At 40.7% G+C, this 18,822-nt stretch overlaps 1 protein-coding gene across 3 annotated transcripts in view; it reads right to left on the bottom strand.

Moving 5' to 3' along the window:
• Positions 1-12,794: 12,794 nt before the first annotated feature.
• epas1b (endothelial PAS domain protein 1b) overlaps positions 12,795-18,822 on the bottom strand; it is a 42,495-nt gene continuing 36,467 nt past the window's right edge. For 2 of the 3 annotated variants that reach the window (XM_088350705.1, XM_088350706.1), the window contains exon 16: positions 12,795-18,022. In XM_088350705.1, the coding sequence (XP_088206831.1) occupies positions 17,871-18,022 (152 nt within the window). In that variant the 3' untranslated portion in view covers positions 12,795-17,870. The remainder of the gene's footprint in view (positions 18,023-18,822) is intronic. The other variant, XM_088350707.1, reaches the window with a different exon arrangement.

Here is an 18,822-nt window from a genome sequence, read left to right as displayed (position 1 = left end):
TTAAAACTCTGTAGATAAGGGCAATATATTCACTTAGCTATTGTTAAAAGCCTACAGTTTACCAGTTACCGATTACCTTAAAATAAACAGTGTTAAATTAACACAACACTTTTAACACTAGCTCAGTTTCAGAAAAATGTTATGTTTTTTCCATGTAAACCTCTTTATAAAATACTTTCTTGTATTTATATCATTTTCTAAAATGTTATTTTGTGTCTAGGTTTATGGAAGCCGTTTCTTCAGACATTCTTTTTATCTTATTTAAAGTCTTATGTTTTTATCCTGGAGTATCATATCTAATCTCATTATAAGCTATGTTCACTATGTTCTAATTCTAAATTTAATTATCGAGTCACACCAGACCCTTACATAATTTCCAAGTAAAAGAAAGTAGTAAGTAGTAAGTAGTGTCCAAATCAAAAGTGGGTACAGTGATCCCCGTGTCCCCCCTCTCCGGATAAACTTACATTCATGATATGAGAAATCTGTGCTCTAGAATGACCTGATTGAAATCCTCACTGGGCATCTTTTTATAGCTTTGACCAGACTTTCTGATTGAGACTGAAAGAGGACATTTTTCTCCTTCGCGCATTCTAATCAACATCCGGGTCGCGAGACTGGATCAGTATAAAAGCGCTGGTGCTTACATTGAATCTTATTGAATTTACTATGTAAAAATTGAGATTGCAAGCTTTCTCAATGTACTCTATGTTTTTTAATTTACTTATTATGTTCCATGTCTTCCAATGATTAAATGTGCCCAAGACTTTTGGAACACTTCATATTCTGTAATAAAAAGGAAATCTTATTCGTCTTCAGCCTCCATTTTAAAACCATGCCTTCTCGCATGCAGAAATAACAAAAGAAATGAGGGGAAAAGCCATTCTTCAAAAAAAGCACATGAGTAAATAGGTGTCATAATAATGATGTGATGATTAAAAGGAATAGAAATGTTATAAAAGAAGGAAAAGTCATGCCCTTGTGACTAAATATGCAGTGACACATTTCAATATTCTAACAATACCAAAGAGGATTGAAGAGGACAACATACTTGATCTTCTACCACCATCAGCAAAAAATCAGCTGAGCTGAAACACCTTGTTTTGAATTCAAATTGAGTTTCAAATTGACGCCGTGCTGTGAGCAACTGTGGAATGACACCAGTATGTAGGAGGAATTTTATTCACGGAACTCTATCTGCTTTTTTAAAGGGTTTGCTCACGGGACTTTCTGTTCACCTAAAATGGCCGCCTCAGTGCATGCGCCTTTTTGTTATCTCGTACGTTGGCAGCTGTCCTCGCTCCCGGGCAAATTCCTCCTGAGGGCTCAAAAGAAGCCTTCAACCTTGAGCACAAAAACAAGGGCAGGTGTTTGCTTGGCTGACGTGCCCGGGGGGAACATTGTGGACCTTTTAGGACCTGATTTAGGCGGGTCTTTCCATGGGCGGGCCGGTTCGGCCTTGAATGACCCAGAAGCTACGTTCTAAAGCTTCTTCTGAGCGGACGCAAGCTAGCTGGCGATGCTTATGGCAACAGCTGCGCGCAGAAATAGATCCTTTATGACTCATGCGTCGACCGTGACAATAACCAGCCCGTTGCTGGAAATGTTATTTTGCGCACCTCCGGTCAGGTGCGACAGACGTGCCCTTTGACATCGGCACAAGGGGACCGTTCTTGACCCATACCAGTCAACTTACACGTTTTCCCAATATTTGAAACACTTTTTGGATTAATTCCAATTTTGTAAGTCGAATAACTCGTTTTTTGTTGGACCGATCTCGTCTTGCCCATTTCCGCTCTAATTCAGGTCGTCTCGGTCACTGGTAGCATAGAACCGCATCAGCGTAGTTACCTAATATTGTCGCAGGACACTAGCAAATATTATCCTCAATCAAGCATTTATTTCTGCACATGTTGCTGTTTTGTTCAATAAAGCATGATATGTGCCACTTTATTTCTGGTTCTATATCCAGTAATACCCTCGGTTTTGTGAGCTAGATCAAAAGTGAAAACGCTTCACAACTAAATCCCCAGGGTCCAATTTACCTCAAGATGAATAGAGAAGACAGAACTGCAGTTCAATAAATATCTATTGTCATTATACAAAAGTGCAACAAAATTGTATGAGTTGTAGCTTCAGGTCATCTGTTTCAAGGGTAATGGATCCGGCCTGGGTGAGATACAGCCTGAGCAGGGGTTGTTTAAAAGAGTTGTTAGCCTAGCAGTATCAGTAGGCCAGACCTGCACCCCTGCTATTGCTTATTGCCTCTCCCGACACTGCTTCAGTTACTTTTCTGACCCAATAACAATGCTCGGAGCACCCACTGGTGATCATCATTTCTTTGCGCTCTTCTGACTCTCTCCAGAGTCTGATTGAATTACTTTTTAATGTTACGACACACTAAAGCAGTACTGGAGAGGGATGTGCTCTACCATGCTCTACCACAGGACGTGGTGCCCCTATGATCCTAGTGGCTAAGGGATCTGTAATCCGTGAGTTGTATTCAACAGGGCTATTTTAAGTCAAAAAAAGAAACTGCACACCAAAGGTCCAGCAGAGGACACTAATGCCCCATAATGACAAAGAAACAATTAACAATATCAATACAAGAATGAGCATTACCTGATTTTCTCCCCCCTGATTTTTACAATTTTTATAGAAAATGCATATTTCATCATTTGCTATGGAGTACTAAACTACTGAACATTCATAGTATTTGGTAGCACTGATGGATGTTTTTTAACAGCCTTTTCCCAAAGTTATTGCTGCACATAAAGATTTGGAAGTTTCAGGTGATGGAGGCGTTTTTTACCCCAGTTTTCGTGATCTGTCCCTTTATAAACTTTCATAGCTGGTAAGTAGATAGCCAAACTGGTTACTTTTACTTGCCTTTGTTAAGGTGTCACATCAGGGGATGTTGTAATTGTAGTCTGTGCAGCCCTTTGAGACTTTTTGTAATAGCATTTGCTGCGTGCTGTCTGCAGAACGCAATGCACGATAAAGACAATTCAATTCAAAATCCGTGAAGCAGTCAACTAGTGATAGCCGAAGCGGGAAGCATCGAGAGGTCTCTGGATTTTGAAGTCAGATATTTGTGGTATAATCGAAGAATCAACAAGTTATGATCGCCGAAGTAACCATGGAAGAATCGACAAGCAAGAAAAAAATTAACTCAAGGATCAGGTCGATACAAAAGAGAAGGGAATCAATCCCTCCTAGACAAATATGCTGGATGGATTATATCATGTTCAAAAAGGTCCTCATTTCTTGTTCTGCGTTCCGTGTTAAAAAAAATGTGAAAGTAGCAGCTAGATGATTGCTACAAATAATAAGCAACACTAATATACTGCAAGTGGTGAGAGATCTAAGAAAGAAGATAAAAGTAGTTGGTGTTTTTTATTTGATAACCTTGTTTACACAAATTATCCTTATTTTTACTGCACAAAGTCTGTCTTGCTGTGAGTAAGTAGGTGCCATGTTGTGTTTGTAGTGTTTATCATTCCCTAATAATTTACAAGAGGAGCAATTAGCTGAGGTTGACAGGTATGGGATTAAAGGAACAGTGTACCAGAACAACTCATGTTTTGCTTCTTTTAATGCTTGTTGTTTTGTTATTTTATCTTTGATTGGGTTAAATCCATACATTGTTTATTTAGTTTAACGTCGTAGGGCCTAAATGTTTTAAGAGGGAATAGACGCCCTGTGAATGTCAAAGCGGATCGGGCAGCATGTGTCCTGCGACATCTAAACCGATCTGCAGTTGTGCTGATGAAACGTCCCAATTCTCGTAAACATCCGATCGGAATAGCTTGCAAGGACGCATGGGAGCAGTTGATCTGATGTAAAGAGGAAGTCGGCTAAGATTGGATCCAACGTGAAAAAAAGCTCAGGAAAGTCGCTCTCCCCTCATGATTGAAAGTCTCAATTAAAAAAAAAAAATACCACTCAGTGATGGGAATGACAGCTTTTTTAGAGAAGCTTGACTCACTAAAAAGACTCTTTGTTGCCTCAATGCATATCGTGGGTCACGAATCCCTTAAAAGCCAGGGTCGCCACTTCCTGCTGTGTGTCTTGGGCAAATACTCCCTGGTGACGACCGTCCCTCGCCCTCCCCTACATGAAGCAGATTGTACTGGTTTGCATGGTTACTGGTAGCAGGAGAAGCTGCTACATCTCACTCTCATACAGCACCTTCATCATCTGGTCACTCTTGTTGTTGGTGTAAAGTGTCATGCCCCACTTCAGGTTTAACTTGGACCAGCCTCTCAGTGTGGAGTTTTTGCATGTTCTCCCCTTGCCTTACCAGGTTTTCCCTAGCACTCGGGTTCCCTCTGATTTGCCAGAAGATATGCATGGCATGTCAATTAGCAAGTCAAAATTGTCCCAAGAGATGACTGTGAGTGAATGGTCGTTTGTCTCTCTGTGACCTGTGATTGGCTGGCAACCAGTCTGAGACGTCTCCTGCCCACTACGTAAAGTCAGATGGGCTGAGCTCCAGCATCTCTGCCAGCCTGGTGAGGATAACTGGCTGGAAAATGAATGAAAAAAACAGGGGAGGACTGGGGCATAGTCTTTAAAGGAGCTGTATGGAATTTTTATACCTGCCATCGCCATCTCCTGGCTTTTGTTATCATTTCAGCCTATTTCTAGCTCCTTATGTTGTGCATGCAAGTAGGTGCATTTCTTAGACACGCTCAAATACACACTTCTATTTTCATCCTTTTGAGTTTTGTGTTGACCTTTGGATTCTACTTGAAAGAGGCCTTTTCTTACTTTCAGTATTTTCACGCTACACTAACAAATATAGTCAAGTCACAGCAATTCATGTTCATTTGTATAGCCCTTAAGTCAAGAGGTCTCAAAGGGCTGTACAGATTACAGACTACCATTACACCATCCCCTAATACGAAACCAGCTTGCGGGTTAGGAAAAACTCCAAAACCTCAGCATGAGGAAAGTAAGAAACCTTGAGAAGGGACCGCACATGAGGTGATCCCTCTTCCAATATGTCCAGGCTGCATTGGATGTTTCAAGGGCATCAACAAATAATTCACAGACATAGTAAAAATGAAACCTAAGTAGTTCATAAGCTATAGAATATAAGTATGTTTTAAGTCTACACATTCGAAACAGTTCCACTGAGGTTGCAGAGCATTTCACAGCACCAGGGAACAAATGGAGAACGGTCTCGAACATGCAGATTTCTTCTTGGCTCTTGGGATTACTAATAGACCAGCATTTTCCAACAGACAAAACCCCCAGGAATGAGCATGACATCGCTCTCCAGCACCCACCCCAATTCCTCCTACCAAATGTGTTCTGTCTCAAACAGCTTTGCTAAAATTAAGATTAAAAAAGCATACAGGTTCTTTGAACTCCGTTGGGCATTGTTAACACATTATTCAAACCACTTGTGGTCCTAACTAATGTACGATGTTTTAGGTTTTTTAGAACGCTTACATAGAAATGTGTACAAAAACAACCTTAAACTTTTTAAAGACACCTTAAATGACACACCCCATCTTTAAGTTCTCAAACAAGACCAAAAACTAAACAACAATTTTTCTATCTTGCTGTATTCTTGGTCTTCAAATGGCAATTTTTAATCTCCCTTTTAACTCCACACACAAAAAGAACAACAAGAGCCACTCACACCTTGCTGAAGCTTTGACAGTTCTGTCTGAACACCGAACATTTGGCAGTTTTTGTGAGCTAGATCAAAAATTAGTCTTTTGTCGGGCAGAGCCCTGCCTGGTCAGGCCTCAGAAAACGTATTCCATTGTCCGAACTTTACATTTCCACTCAACATGAATGTAGCTCAGTGGCATCGGCAGCTCAAAGCCAATTGTAATTATTAACAGAGGGAAAAGGGAGACAGACGCCAGCAAGTGTTTTTCAGGCGAGTGTTAACTGAACACAGTTGATGGAAGCCGCATCGTGACTTACTGCGTGGAATTTTATGGCCCTTGTAAAATCGAAATGTGTCGCTGAGTATACAATACCCTGACTACAGACGCTCCCCTACTTACGACCATTCGACTTACGAAAAACGGTAGATACATTTTTTTCGGGATGTCGAAAAATATGCCTTCTTCCGTCTTCATCAAAAGGGATACAATTCTAAATCTGGCTTATAAACTTTTTCACTGCACAGGAATTATTCACCATTGTAAAAAGTGGTGGTTATACTCTTTTGCCGTGGTTATTGGTATTTGTTTCAACTCAACTGCCTATTCAACTGCCGTGCGCTTAACTGTTTTTGTGCAGTCAGCCATGTCTCCCATTTTGCCAGAGAGGCAACGTGACGCATACCTGTCAACCTGTACGGTTTTGCCGTACAAAGTACGTTTACTATGCATTTTAAGACGTGTCCAACGTACAAGAAAATTTGCACGGAAAAACGCAAATTTGTCAATTATGGGTACCATCCGGTATACACTGACAAAACGGCAAATCAATCAAGTCAAACTAATTCGCCGCGGAAGCCTCTATCTCAATATCGTTGTTTTTTTCGTTGCAAACGGAGCGAGTGGTTTGATGTAGTGAAAGGAAGTCCGTCTCTTTTTAGAGAACCGCCTTTTCGGCTCAACTCATTAAACAGAGCCGGGTCTCAAACGGCTCACTTGCTTTGATGAATTATATTACGAATTATTAAGTTGTATAAAGAAGTTAAGAGAAAAAGGAAGTATAAAAGGAGAAAATGAAAAAAGACAGGTTTGGGGTTATCCCTTTAATCAGTATATTACCAACAATAATTTAATGCAGAGAATGATTTCATAATTTGATTAATAAAATGTATTATACTACTTAATTATATTTGCATGTATTTTTTCCTGCTACAGTGAACGTCCAAACTACTTAATTTTTGAACTTTTTTTATAATAAACCTCATTCATGTCGAGCAACTCAGGATCTCACAACAAAATGTTGATTAACAATGTATATGATATAACGAAACACACGTACAATATAACATGTTAAACTACATAAATAAACACGTTTGAAAAAAAATATGGTGTAAGATTATTTTGTATTTTGTGAGGGAAAATACGACAGTTTGTAAGGGCATGGAGCTGTGGAGGTTGACAGGTATGGTGACGTCAAGCGCAAATAGTCAATTATTCAATTTCAGAAGCTGTTATTTTTCAATTTAATATTGGGAAATCACAATCATGCTATATTATGGAGGAAAGCACTGGCGTATGAGCGTTGCAGCGATACACTTTTCTTGCCTCTAGAGGGCAGCAAATGAGCACAGAGAAAGTCAGCTGCCTTATTGAGGGAGCTGCAAGATGATTAAATGAAATAAACTGAAAGCAGGACAATCAGACGATACTCAGACAAGGTTGGGTAGGGTTACTTTAACTGGATTACTTTCAATTACTTTTGGATGACTCCAATGCCAAATATGCTAATAAAAGACAAAAGAAACTAAATATGAATAAAATGACTAAATTTTGTGCAGGCTTGGGGAGTAACGGAACACATGAAACGGCAAAAATAATGTTGACAAGCTGTTAGGATTTATTGTCATTTTGTTCCTGTCGCATTTTATATTAGTTTTGCCGGAGATCAAAGAGATCATAGCCAGGAGTGAAAGCTTACCACGTGTTGTGAGTCATACTTTTATTCATATTTAGTTTCTTTTGTCTTTTATTAGCATATTTGGTATTGGAGTAATCCAAAAGAAATTGAAAGTAATCCAGTTAAAGTAACCCTACCCAACCCTGATACTCAGACAAGGCAACACGCCTCATTTGAGCACCAAAAGCTAGAAGAGTGCTAAAGGAGTGACAGAAACTTTTAGAATGCACCTAATCTAACACACCAGCGACAGTTTATCATTATTATCTCATTAGCTGCACCGCTTATCCTCAGTAGGGTCGCGGGGGTGCTGGAGCCCACCCCAGCAATCATCGGGCAGTGGGCAGGGGACACCCTGAACTGGTTGCCAGCCAATTGCAGGGCACACAGGGACAGACAACTCGCTCGCTCGTTCACACCTAGGGACAATTTTGGACCGGCCAATCCACCTGAAATGCATGTCTTTGGAATGTGGGAGGAAACCGGAGTGCCCGGAGGAAACCCACGCAAGCACGGGGAGAACATACAAACTCTGCACAATAAGTCCGGTAGCTGGATTTGAACCCACACAGGAGGTTCCCAAGACCTTAGAACTGTGCCGCTCACGCGCTAACCACTGCGCCGCCGTGCTGCCCGACAGTTTATCATTTTATCATATTTTATCGTGTTTTTCTAGACAAAAATCATCGTAAAAACAAGTTAATCATCGCAGATTTTGAGCTGCTGCATTTTAAATGCTTTTCTGGAAAACGTAGCTAAAAGAACACGATTCCAAAGAGAAAACCGAAGCCAGGCGAGCATGAGTCATCTGGAACTGTTGGTTTGAGGGCGCTCAACATCAACAGAAAGGTCATCGGTCCGCAGATTGTTTCCAGGAAACGGTAGTAACAACTGCCTAGTCTTCCAAAAGTGCTGAAAACAAACGTTGTCCTCATTTAATTCATTTGAACAAGTCAATGGTACACTGCATCTTTGTTTATTCCTTAGAACAGGGGGTCTCCAACGTAGAGCACCCGAGTAGCCTGCGGACAGTTTCTGGAAATAGCTCACCAGCAATTGGTAATTGCCATATTTCTAGGTATTTTGATTTCAAACTGACATGCCGTTTTCAAAGTTCACTTGACTTTTAATAAAAATATGATTACATACATAGTAATAACATAGTAATAACATATTTTTGCTTTGAAAATACACCAAAATGGTATCCCTTTACAAACAAAATGTAGCTCTCAGCTTTGAAAAAGGTTGACCCCTACATTGGGAAAAGGTGGTGTGTTTAGGGTTAAAGACAATTCTTGCTTTGATCGGAAGAGTGTTCCAGATCATGAATGCCTGATGAAAGAAGAACTGTAATTGGTGAAGCTGGAAAGGATGCTTTCAAGGGTTCCTCTGTAAAATGTACTCAGGACTAGTAATGGATTACTTACTTGCCCTACTTGTCCTGTAAGAACACAAAGACTTCAAAGTTTCTTGTAAATATGTTTTGCCTATTTATTCTGACAGTCTTTTATCCCATTTTTCTCTTCAGTCTTAATCACGTGTTTACCCTGGAGTGCCATGTCTAATCTCGTTGCATACAATGTCTTACCACGTTGAGAAAAACGACAGGACAATTCTATTTTATTTCATCTATAACTGTGAGGGACTATACATTACTAGAGCAACCATTACCAGCTTTTTGCCAGCATGACAAGTTATGCGTACATACTAATCAGATTTTTTCAACCTGATACAATACTCAAAAAATCATCCATATCAATGCCATGGTACAAATAGCACAATTCTAAATTACCTCCCCTCCGCAGAAATGTGTTACTCCTTTGGAACAAAAACACCAATAGATAGGTATTCCTCAACTATGGAAAAAATAATTCATGCAATGAAAACTAAATTCCTGTATGGCTTAATAGTACTACCAATTCTATTGGTTGTGGCTGAGGCATGTGCCAAATCAGAATGCTTGGTCTCACTGTCGCCCTCTGCCATGAGGCAAGAGAATTTCATGCCTTTCTCTGTGACTGCCCAGTACAGTATTGCACTCCATATTAATAATAATAATAATAATAATTTCCTTGTATTGTCATTCTGTGTAACAATGTACACAGAACGAAATGTCGATTGCACCTGACCCGTTGTAGCGAGCCGATGCAGCTGCAGCCAATATTACTTGTAGTGATATTATTTAACATACTATTGAAATTAATCGATTTTGAAAAAGAAAATGCCCAAATTTTGAAGTAAATAGAGAAATAACTAATACTGAATAAATAAAATGTATATTTGATTTTCTATTTCCATGATGACAGATGAGGTCATCCCTCATTGCACATCACTGGAGCCTAATGCCGTTTTTAACAAGCTATTCTTAACAGCGCTAACTATTCCAGTCCTGGCCTGCTGTCACTTAAGGGGCCATATCTCGATAAAGGGATTTGAGTGGATTGTCCATTTGTGAAAATTTTAAATGTTGTGCTATGGCAAAACTATGTTGGGCCAGCAGGTCTACCCTCATTAGATCCAAAACACTCATTCCGGCAATATCCATCCGTCCATTTTCTGCAACGTTTATGTAGGGGGGTGCTGGAACCCATCCCAGTTATCTTGGGGCAGTGGGCAAGGGACACCCTAAACTGGTTGCCATCCAATCGCTAAGCACACAGAGACAGACAACACACTCGCTCATTCACACCTAGGGACAATTTGGACGGGCTAATAAACCTGACATGCATGTTTTTAGAATGTGAGAGGAAACCAGAGTGCCCAGAGGAAACCTACCCAAGCTCGGGTAGAACATGCAAACTGCACAGGAAGGCCGGTAGCTGAATTTTAACCCATGCCCTCAGAAGTGTGCTGCTAATGCTTTAACCGCTCAGCTGCCTTGCTGCCCCATTCCAGAAATTATATATATTATTTTTTCAGTAAAGAAAATAAGTATTTGAACACCTTGCTATTTTGCTATTTCTCCCACTTAGAAATCATGGAGGGGTCTGAAAATGTCATCGTAGGTGCATGTCTGCTGTGAGAGAAATAAACTAAAAAGAAAAATACAGAAATCACAATGCATGATTTTTTAACACTTTATTTGTGTGATACAGCTGCAAATGAGTATTTGAACACCTGTGTATCATCTAGAATTCTGACCCTGAAAGACCTGTTAGTACGCCCATTAGAAATCCACATGCACTCCATGTATCAACCTGAATCAGATGCACCTGTTTGAGGTCGTTAGCTGCATAAAGACACCTGTCCACCCCATACAATCAGTAAGACTTTTTAACTTGTAACATGACGAAGACCAAAGAGCTGTCTAGAGACACCAGAGACAAAATTGTACACATCCACAAGGCTGGAAAGGGCCACGGAGCATTTGCCAAGCAGCTCGGTGAAAAAGGTCTACTGTTTGAGCAATCATTAGAAAATGGAAGACGCTAAACATGGCGGTTAATCTGAATCGGAGTGGAGCGCTATGCAAAATGTCACCACGTGGGGTCTTAATGATTCAAAGAAAGGTGAAGAATCAGCCTGGAACTACACGACAGGAGTTGGTCAATCACCTGAAAAGAGCTGGGACCACCGTTTCCAAAGTTACTGTAAGTAACACACACAGACGTCATGGCTTGAAATCATGCATGGCACGAAAGGTTCCCCTGCCTAAGCCAACAGGTGTCATAATTCCACTATGCGTGCTTGCAGGAAGAAGAATGAAGAGAACACCATCCCTACTGTGAAGTGCGGGGGTGGTAGCATTATGCTTAAGGGGTGTTTTTCTGCACATGGGACAGGACAAGTGCACTGCATTAAAGAGAGGATGACTGGTGCCGTGTATTGTGAGATTTTGGGGAACAACCACCTTCCTTCAGTCAGAGCATTGAAGATGGGTCGTGGCTGGGTCTTCCAACAACAACGATCCTAAGCACACAGCCAGGAAAACCAAGGAGTGACTCCGTAAGAAGCATATGAGGGTTCTAGCATGGCCCAGCCATTCTCCAAACCTGAACTCAATCGAAAGGAGGGAGCTCAAACTCTCTGTTTCTGTGACAGCCCAGAAATTTGATCTTTGTGGAGGAGTGGGCCAAGATCCCTCCTGCAATGTGTGCAAACCTGGTGAAAAACTACAGGAAACGTTTTACCTCTGTAATCACAAAGGCTACTGTACCAAATAATAACAATCTCAGGTGTACAAATACTTATTTGCAGCTATATCACACCAAAGAAATAGTTAAAAATCATGCATTGTGATTTCTGGATTTTTCTTGTTACTTTATCTCTCTCACGTGCACCTATGATGAAAATTTCAGACCCCTCAATGATTTCTATGTGGTAAAAATAGCAAAATAGCACGGTGTTTAAATACTTATTTTCTTTACTGTATATTTATACACAAATATTATATAATCATATATACAATTTGTTTTCAGCGGGGTGGGGGTGGGGGAAAGAAAACACAGTTGAGCTTGCGTAATTGACGGCCAGGGAGCAACAATTGCTGGTGAGACCATTCCTGGGGTCCGTTGGGGCCAAATGTCGGATTTCTTGCCACTTCCTGCACACTCACAAACGAGCCCAAGGAGACAATGGCCGTGTGCGTACGCAAGTTAGGGATGTGATGTAACCGCTCCAGTCGCCGGGAAGCTGAACTGAGCCCCGTCCTTCCCTGTGCACGCATGCTAAAACATTCAAACAAACACATGCTGAAGCTGATAGTCCTTCCCCAAAATGAAAAATATACAATATTTTGATTGTATGCGTTTTCCAAAACAGAGGGCAGGATGACTTCGTATGAAATTCGTTGTTTTCGTGTAAAGTAGAGGAAGTCATCAACGGAGGTCAAAGGCGCCTACATTCAAACTCTAGAAGTCTTCCGAACGGATTTGTCTCAAGGGACACAGAAACTGCTGGACAGGCCAGTGGAAAATTGTCTTCGGGGTCGGGACAAAATATTCAGGAGGGATTGACGTCAAATCGGCAACTCCATAAAAAAACCGCCACAAAATGTGCTCGTGTTCGCAAACAAACACGCCGCTCCAGGCGTGGGAAAGAGAAGCGTGAAGTGGTTGTTCGTGCTTGTCGTCCCAGCTGGAGAACCTGCAGATCAGAATACAACGCAAACAAATGCAGCTTGGTTGAAGAGAAGCAAGGGACTCATCTCCAGTGTAAAAAGAAGTGGATGTGTCGCCGGGGTAAAATGCAAGAAATGACGACACAAACGCTCGGGTCAATAATAGGCTTTTAATAACAATATATCAGTGCAGAGGACACTTTTGATTGGGTTCAATTCCCCAGCATTATAAAGGTCATTTTACATACTGTGTGTAATGTTGATATGAACTGGTTATATACGCTACATGTTAGCTGATCAAATAGGTCAGGATTTCGTAGCATGTACAAAAGCAAAAGGGGCTTTGTCAACTAACGGGGATCCCAGAGTGAAATACTAAAAATGACCCTGTTTTCACAAAAAGGCAACAACATGCTGATAAAGCCTTCCGGAGATTTTGATTCTCTATCGGGGATAAAACATAAAACATCCAAATAAAGCTTTCGGGGATTTTAATTCGGGATTGGGGATAAGACCCTTTGGGTTGCCTTAAAGGTGTTAAATGTTAACGCTGGTGACGAGTCCTGCGGTGTCAAACGAGGCGAAGTCTAGCGTTGATTCCACTGGCCTTGACAGGACATTTAGTGAAATCTTCAAAACGAGCCAGTGGAACATCACCTGACGTTCCCTCGGGTAGTCCCAGAATGTATTCCCACTTTCGTTTGCCAACTCTTTCAACATACAGTTTTACCATTTGAAACAATACGGACGACCAAAATGTTGATTAACCAAATTTTTTAAAATGGGAAATAAATTCCCGTTGGCCCCTTGGAGCGCTTCGTCTTAGGCATGAACAAAGTTCTACGAAAAACCTGCGAACAGCTTCGTTCGGACTGACAGGCCTGGATTGGTCCCCAATACACTGGAAATCACAGCCACCATCACCAAGGTGTTGTAGTGGGAGCTACTAAGGTTCTCCGGTGGTTGTCAAGGGTTTTAAGTGTGGAATGGCACTGCTGCTTTTTAATGGACACCATGCTCACAGTGGTCTATGTGGGTTTGAGTGACTTCAAGTAATGACTGTAAAGACTCTTATGGCTTTAATATAAACCCGTTTGAGATGAGGTGGTTCTAAAACGGAAAATTGATTACACTTGAATACAAGATGGATGTCAGGTTATTTGTTTCGACATACTACTCAGTTCTTGGTGTGACCATAGTGGCTCTACAAGGGGTCTCAACACACTTAAAACATGTGTGTATTACAAGGATTATGTCAGAAGCGGGTTCTTAAATGGAACTGATATGACCATAGTTAATCTACAAGGGGCTTTTACCCAGGAAGATTTGTGGGTTCATCAAATATTTTGATTGTGTCAGAAGTGGGAGATTAACAGGAACTGACTGACCAAAGTCGTTCTATGAGAAGTCTCTTGAAAATATGCGCGTACTACAAGAATTCTGATGATGTCTGAAGTGGGTTCTCAATTGGAACTGTTATGGCCATAGTGATACTTGAAGGGGTGTTTGACCCTGAAGACATACGACTTTTTAAACATTCTGTCAGAAGTGGGTTCTTAACAGGAACTGAATGACCATAGTGGTCCACAACAAGTCGATTGACTGAATATATTTGGGTACTACAAAGATTCTGATGATGATGTCAGAAGTGGGTTCTTAACTGGAACTGTTATTTCCATTGTGATTCTACAACGGGTATTTGACCCTGAAGACATGTGGGTTAAAAGTGAATTTTTCACAGCAACTGTATGACCATAGTGTTTCTACAACGTGTCTCGACGATAAAGACACGTTAGTAATACAATGATTCTGCTGTCAGATGTGGGTTCTGAACAGAAACTTAGATGACCATTGTGATTTTACAAGAGGTGAAGACGTGGGTTCTTCAGGGATTCTGATGTTAGAAAACGGTTCTCAACAGCAACTTATATGATTTACAAGGGGTCTCTTGACTCTGACAGAGGTTAGTTGTTATCTGGAACTGATATGAACATATTAGATCTACAAAGGGTGTTTGACCCTGAAGACATGTGGGTTCTACAATGATTCTAATGTCAGAAGTGGGTTCTTAACAGGTAGAGGGAGTTAGATCTTTAAATTTATAAGATTGCACGAGTTGTTAGTTTAGGGCGATCTAGTGGGTTTTGGTGGTGGGCCAGCTTGGAATGGATTGTCGATCTGAGGCAACACTAAATGAGGCTAAGGCATATTTTGGTGGGACCAAATGTAGCTCCGGAAAATATCAGCATGGTGTAAAGTCAAGAGCACTTAATGTTTCATGATTATCTATACAAAACCACAAAGCAAATACAAACGCACAGTGTCACTCAGATGCTAATCTCGACATGTACAGATTCAATGCATACCTGACAGCTTGCCACGCTCAAAGGGGTTCAATCTACGCAATACAAGGTACAATATCAAAATGCTACATGTCAGAAAAGTGAAAAGAACATTGATTTTTATATGTGAAAGTTCTTAAAGCGCACACAAAAGGACAAGTGAGTACTGGCCAAGCAGGACGGCGAGGACCACGTACCAGGACACGTCCACTCTACCACCCTCAACGTGTGCAAAGCTCGGCGGCTGAAAAGGGGTCACCATTGCGCTATGGGGACCTCCTAACGGGGAAACTGAAGCCAAAAAAAACAAACATGTCTGGATAGTTCCAGACATTGCTTGTGTTTACATTCTCAGAGCGCAACAGGTCAAAGAGGATTTTGACAATAATCACATAAATATATATAAAGGTCAGAAAATGTCTCTTGGATTGAGATATTGGGGTCGGAGGAAGAGGGTCTAATTAATACCTACGCCTCTCATTAAAAATATAATACATTCACTCAATAAGCACCCCACACCAAACAAAACTCTTACCGAGGAGGATTAAGGCCATGTTGAACAACTGCCACAAGTCAAATATAAATATAAATTGAAAGATTCAGTCGCAAAAAAAAGTCTTCAACAATATCAATATCTAATAACAAAAAGCCAAACAAATATGAGAAAAATAGTTCAGGATCAAAAACACTTTCAAAGGTTTAGTTTACTTTAAAAATTGTGACGAAACATGGCCACTATGCGATTTTAGCCCTCCCAAAAACGTTAAATAATGGAAGAATAAATATATATTCTTCCACAATAAATGTTTCGATGAGATATTGCTGTTAATTTGTTTAAAAAAATAGTGGTAGCATGTAGGACAAATGAGTTATAAACCTTGTAAAAGGTAAACCACACAAGGCACTTGAGAACAATGTCACTGAGAAAAATGTATTTGAGTAGAAGACAAGAATTTTACAATAAAATTGCAAATTTCTATAAATATAGTATTACGAGGGGCAGCACGGTGTCGCAGTGGTTAGCACGTGTGCAGCAGAGTTCTGAGGTCATTAGATTGAACCTTCCTGTGTGGAGTTTGCATGTTCTCCCCGTGCTTGTGTGGGTTTTCTCCGGGTTCTCCGGTTTCCTCCCACATTCCCAAAAAACATGCATGTTTGGTTAATTGGCCGGTCCAAATTGTCCCTAGGTGTAAATGAGCGAGTGAGTTGTCTGTCCTTGTGTGCCCTGCGACTGGCTGGCAACCAGTTCAGGGTGTCCTCTGCCCACTGCCCAAAGATGGCTGGGATGGGCTCCAGCACTACCGTGACCCTACTGAGGATAAGTGGTGCAGATAATGGATGGATGGATAGTATTACGAACAAGGACTCAATGGCAAAAGAAGCCTTAGTTGAAAAAAAAAAAAAAAAAACACAAAAAAATCTACCGGGTCAAACATATAGTACTTTGATAATAATGACTAACTTTCAAACTACAAACAGAGACTACAATTGTTTTCAGGGTGTATTTTGAAATTATTACAAGGATACTTCCAACCCTGCTCAATTGAAAAGTAGCAATTTTCAAACCATCTTGACTTGAATAAAGTGGAAATTTGCAATTATTTTAATTACAATTCTAAGACAATCACTTCGTCATATAACAAAAATATAAATTTCATTGCGATCCAGTGCAACATGCGGTAAGGCAAATGTACAAGTGATCGTTATAAATCTACAAAATGGAAAAGATCACATTTGGATTTATCGTGCAAAGCTTGCGAGGATTATCATGTTAATTTGAGGATAATTTGGACAATTATCAGGTCACAATAAGGTGCTCATTGACTTAAAAAATATATATTACGATAACAGTGCAAATTTCATTAGAAAAACAGTAGTTATTGCTTTATGATAGAAATATTTTTGTAGCTCTTTAAAAAATGATGACACAATTGATATTTTTCTCTTTTTCAATGTGGCAGTAATCCTCCTCCTATGGCGACCAATAATTGGCAAGCTTCAGCTTTCCGTTTCACCCGTAACACAACATTTTAAACGATAAAGTTAAGCAACTGAACCAAGAAGAAATAAAAAAAACACGAGAGGACACAAACGCCCTCTTACAAAGAATACGGTGGTGAACTAGCAAACTTAAATTCCCCACGTGGATAGAAGGACACTATGGATTAGTGAGGAAATGCTACCTTGATCGCTAAACTTGAAAACGAGTGCTTGCCAAAGTTAAAGCTTCGATTTTGGCAGCACTCTGTTTTTTTTTCTCTTATAAAGTGGACAGAATCAGCAACTAGAACATCTCTAACTCGACAAGCACTAGTGTTATCAAAAGGCGAGGCAAAAAATGCCTCGCGTGTTTGACTTTTTGATTTCAATTTGGCCAAGCTTAAAACAAATCATTCTCTTTGGGATGCGGCAACTTTTTTTACGACCAACATGTTTATCATTTGCTTTAGTTTAAATGCACCAAATTGTCGGTTTTTCACCTCAATGATGTTCAATTTCAGTCTTCGTCTTGAGATTCTCAGACACGAACCAGCAACTGATTGTCATTCAAACGGTTGGCCGTGCATTTTTGGCACTTTAAATGAGGTCCTGCTTTTCAAGAAGGAATGCAAATTGAAGTCTATCACATTCCAATTCAACTAAGTATGTCCGCTCAAGATTTCGCAATAGACCAAAAACAGAATTTTGTGCAACTATGAGTGTGATTAGCATTAGCCAGACTGCTAATGACGTGCGAGTGGGTAAGGTATAGTCCGGGAAGGACGGAATGACAAAAGGCACGTTTATATGCATGTGATTCCTGACGGACGAAATAAGGCGGGTTGTGAAATAGCTTAAGATGGAGGCTATCATGGGGCTCATTGCCTGTAGCGAGGGACTGGGGTCTAGGAGGCCTGGTCCAAGGCTTGGAGCAGGTCACAACCTTGGAGCAGGTGCAGGTTACCCTGCAGCGGCACGTTGACCTCACAGTCAAAGCAGGTCAGCTCGGGCAGGAAGGTGCGTTCAACAGACGGGCCCAGCAAGCGATTGGCCAGACCTGAAAAAAGAAGTATTTAGTCCAACACTAATTGTGCAAGTTCTCCTGCCTAAAAAACAAGAGACGGTTTTCATTGACATCATAGGTATACCTAAATCATGAGCGACAGTATAAGGAAAGAAATCCAGAGAATTACATTCTGTGTTTCTAAAAAAAATGGTGCAAATTTTGGAGTAAAATAAGTATTTAGTCAAAAATCAAATCTCAATAACTTTTTTGTACACCTTTCTACTTCGCGCTTTAGTTATCGCTGGATCACTCCTTCGCAGATTTTGAATTGATATGTCTTTATTGTCATACATCATTGTATCATGCATTGTGTTCTTTTAGACTGCAGAGACAGATTAGGGACGGTGCTCGGTGTAAGGCTGTTATGACTGTATGTACAACTGTGATTGATTGACACCATGCACCAGCCTTTCAGACGGGCGCTGCCTCCATTAACAAACTGGGAAGCGTAGCGTTAATTTAAAGTAAATTCCGAAATTAAATCGGACTGAGGGAAGTCAGGGGAGCGCAACGAAATAGTGAGCACCAGTGAGTGCTTCGTGGATTATTAGTGGGTTCAAGAAGCTACAGGGGCGGCGTCGGTAAGAAGGTAAGAGTGGTGCTGCTGGTGTCGTTGTTTGGCACAACAAACTTTCAACTTCCTCTAGGGCAGGGAACGTCAACCCGGTCCTCGAGAGCCGCATGTTCTGCATGTGTTTGGAGTTTCTCTGCTCCAATACAGGTGATTCCAATCACCTGCATCATTATCAAGCTCTCACAAAGCCTGCCAACAAGCCGAAAATTGGCATCAC

Source organism: Urocampus carinirostris, chromosome 13, assembly GCF_059441175.1.
Source record: "Urocampus carinirostris isolate Australia breed hairy pipefish chromosome 13, RoL_Ucar_1.0, whole genome shotgun sequence".
Taxonomy (NCBI): domain Eukaryota; kingdom Metazoa; phylum Chordata; class Actinopteri; order Syngnathiformes; family Syngnathidae; genus Urocampus; species Urocampus carinirostris.
The sequence above is the reverse complement of the archived record's forward strand: the minus strand, read 5'-3'. Positions and strand labels throughout refer to the sequence as shown.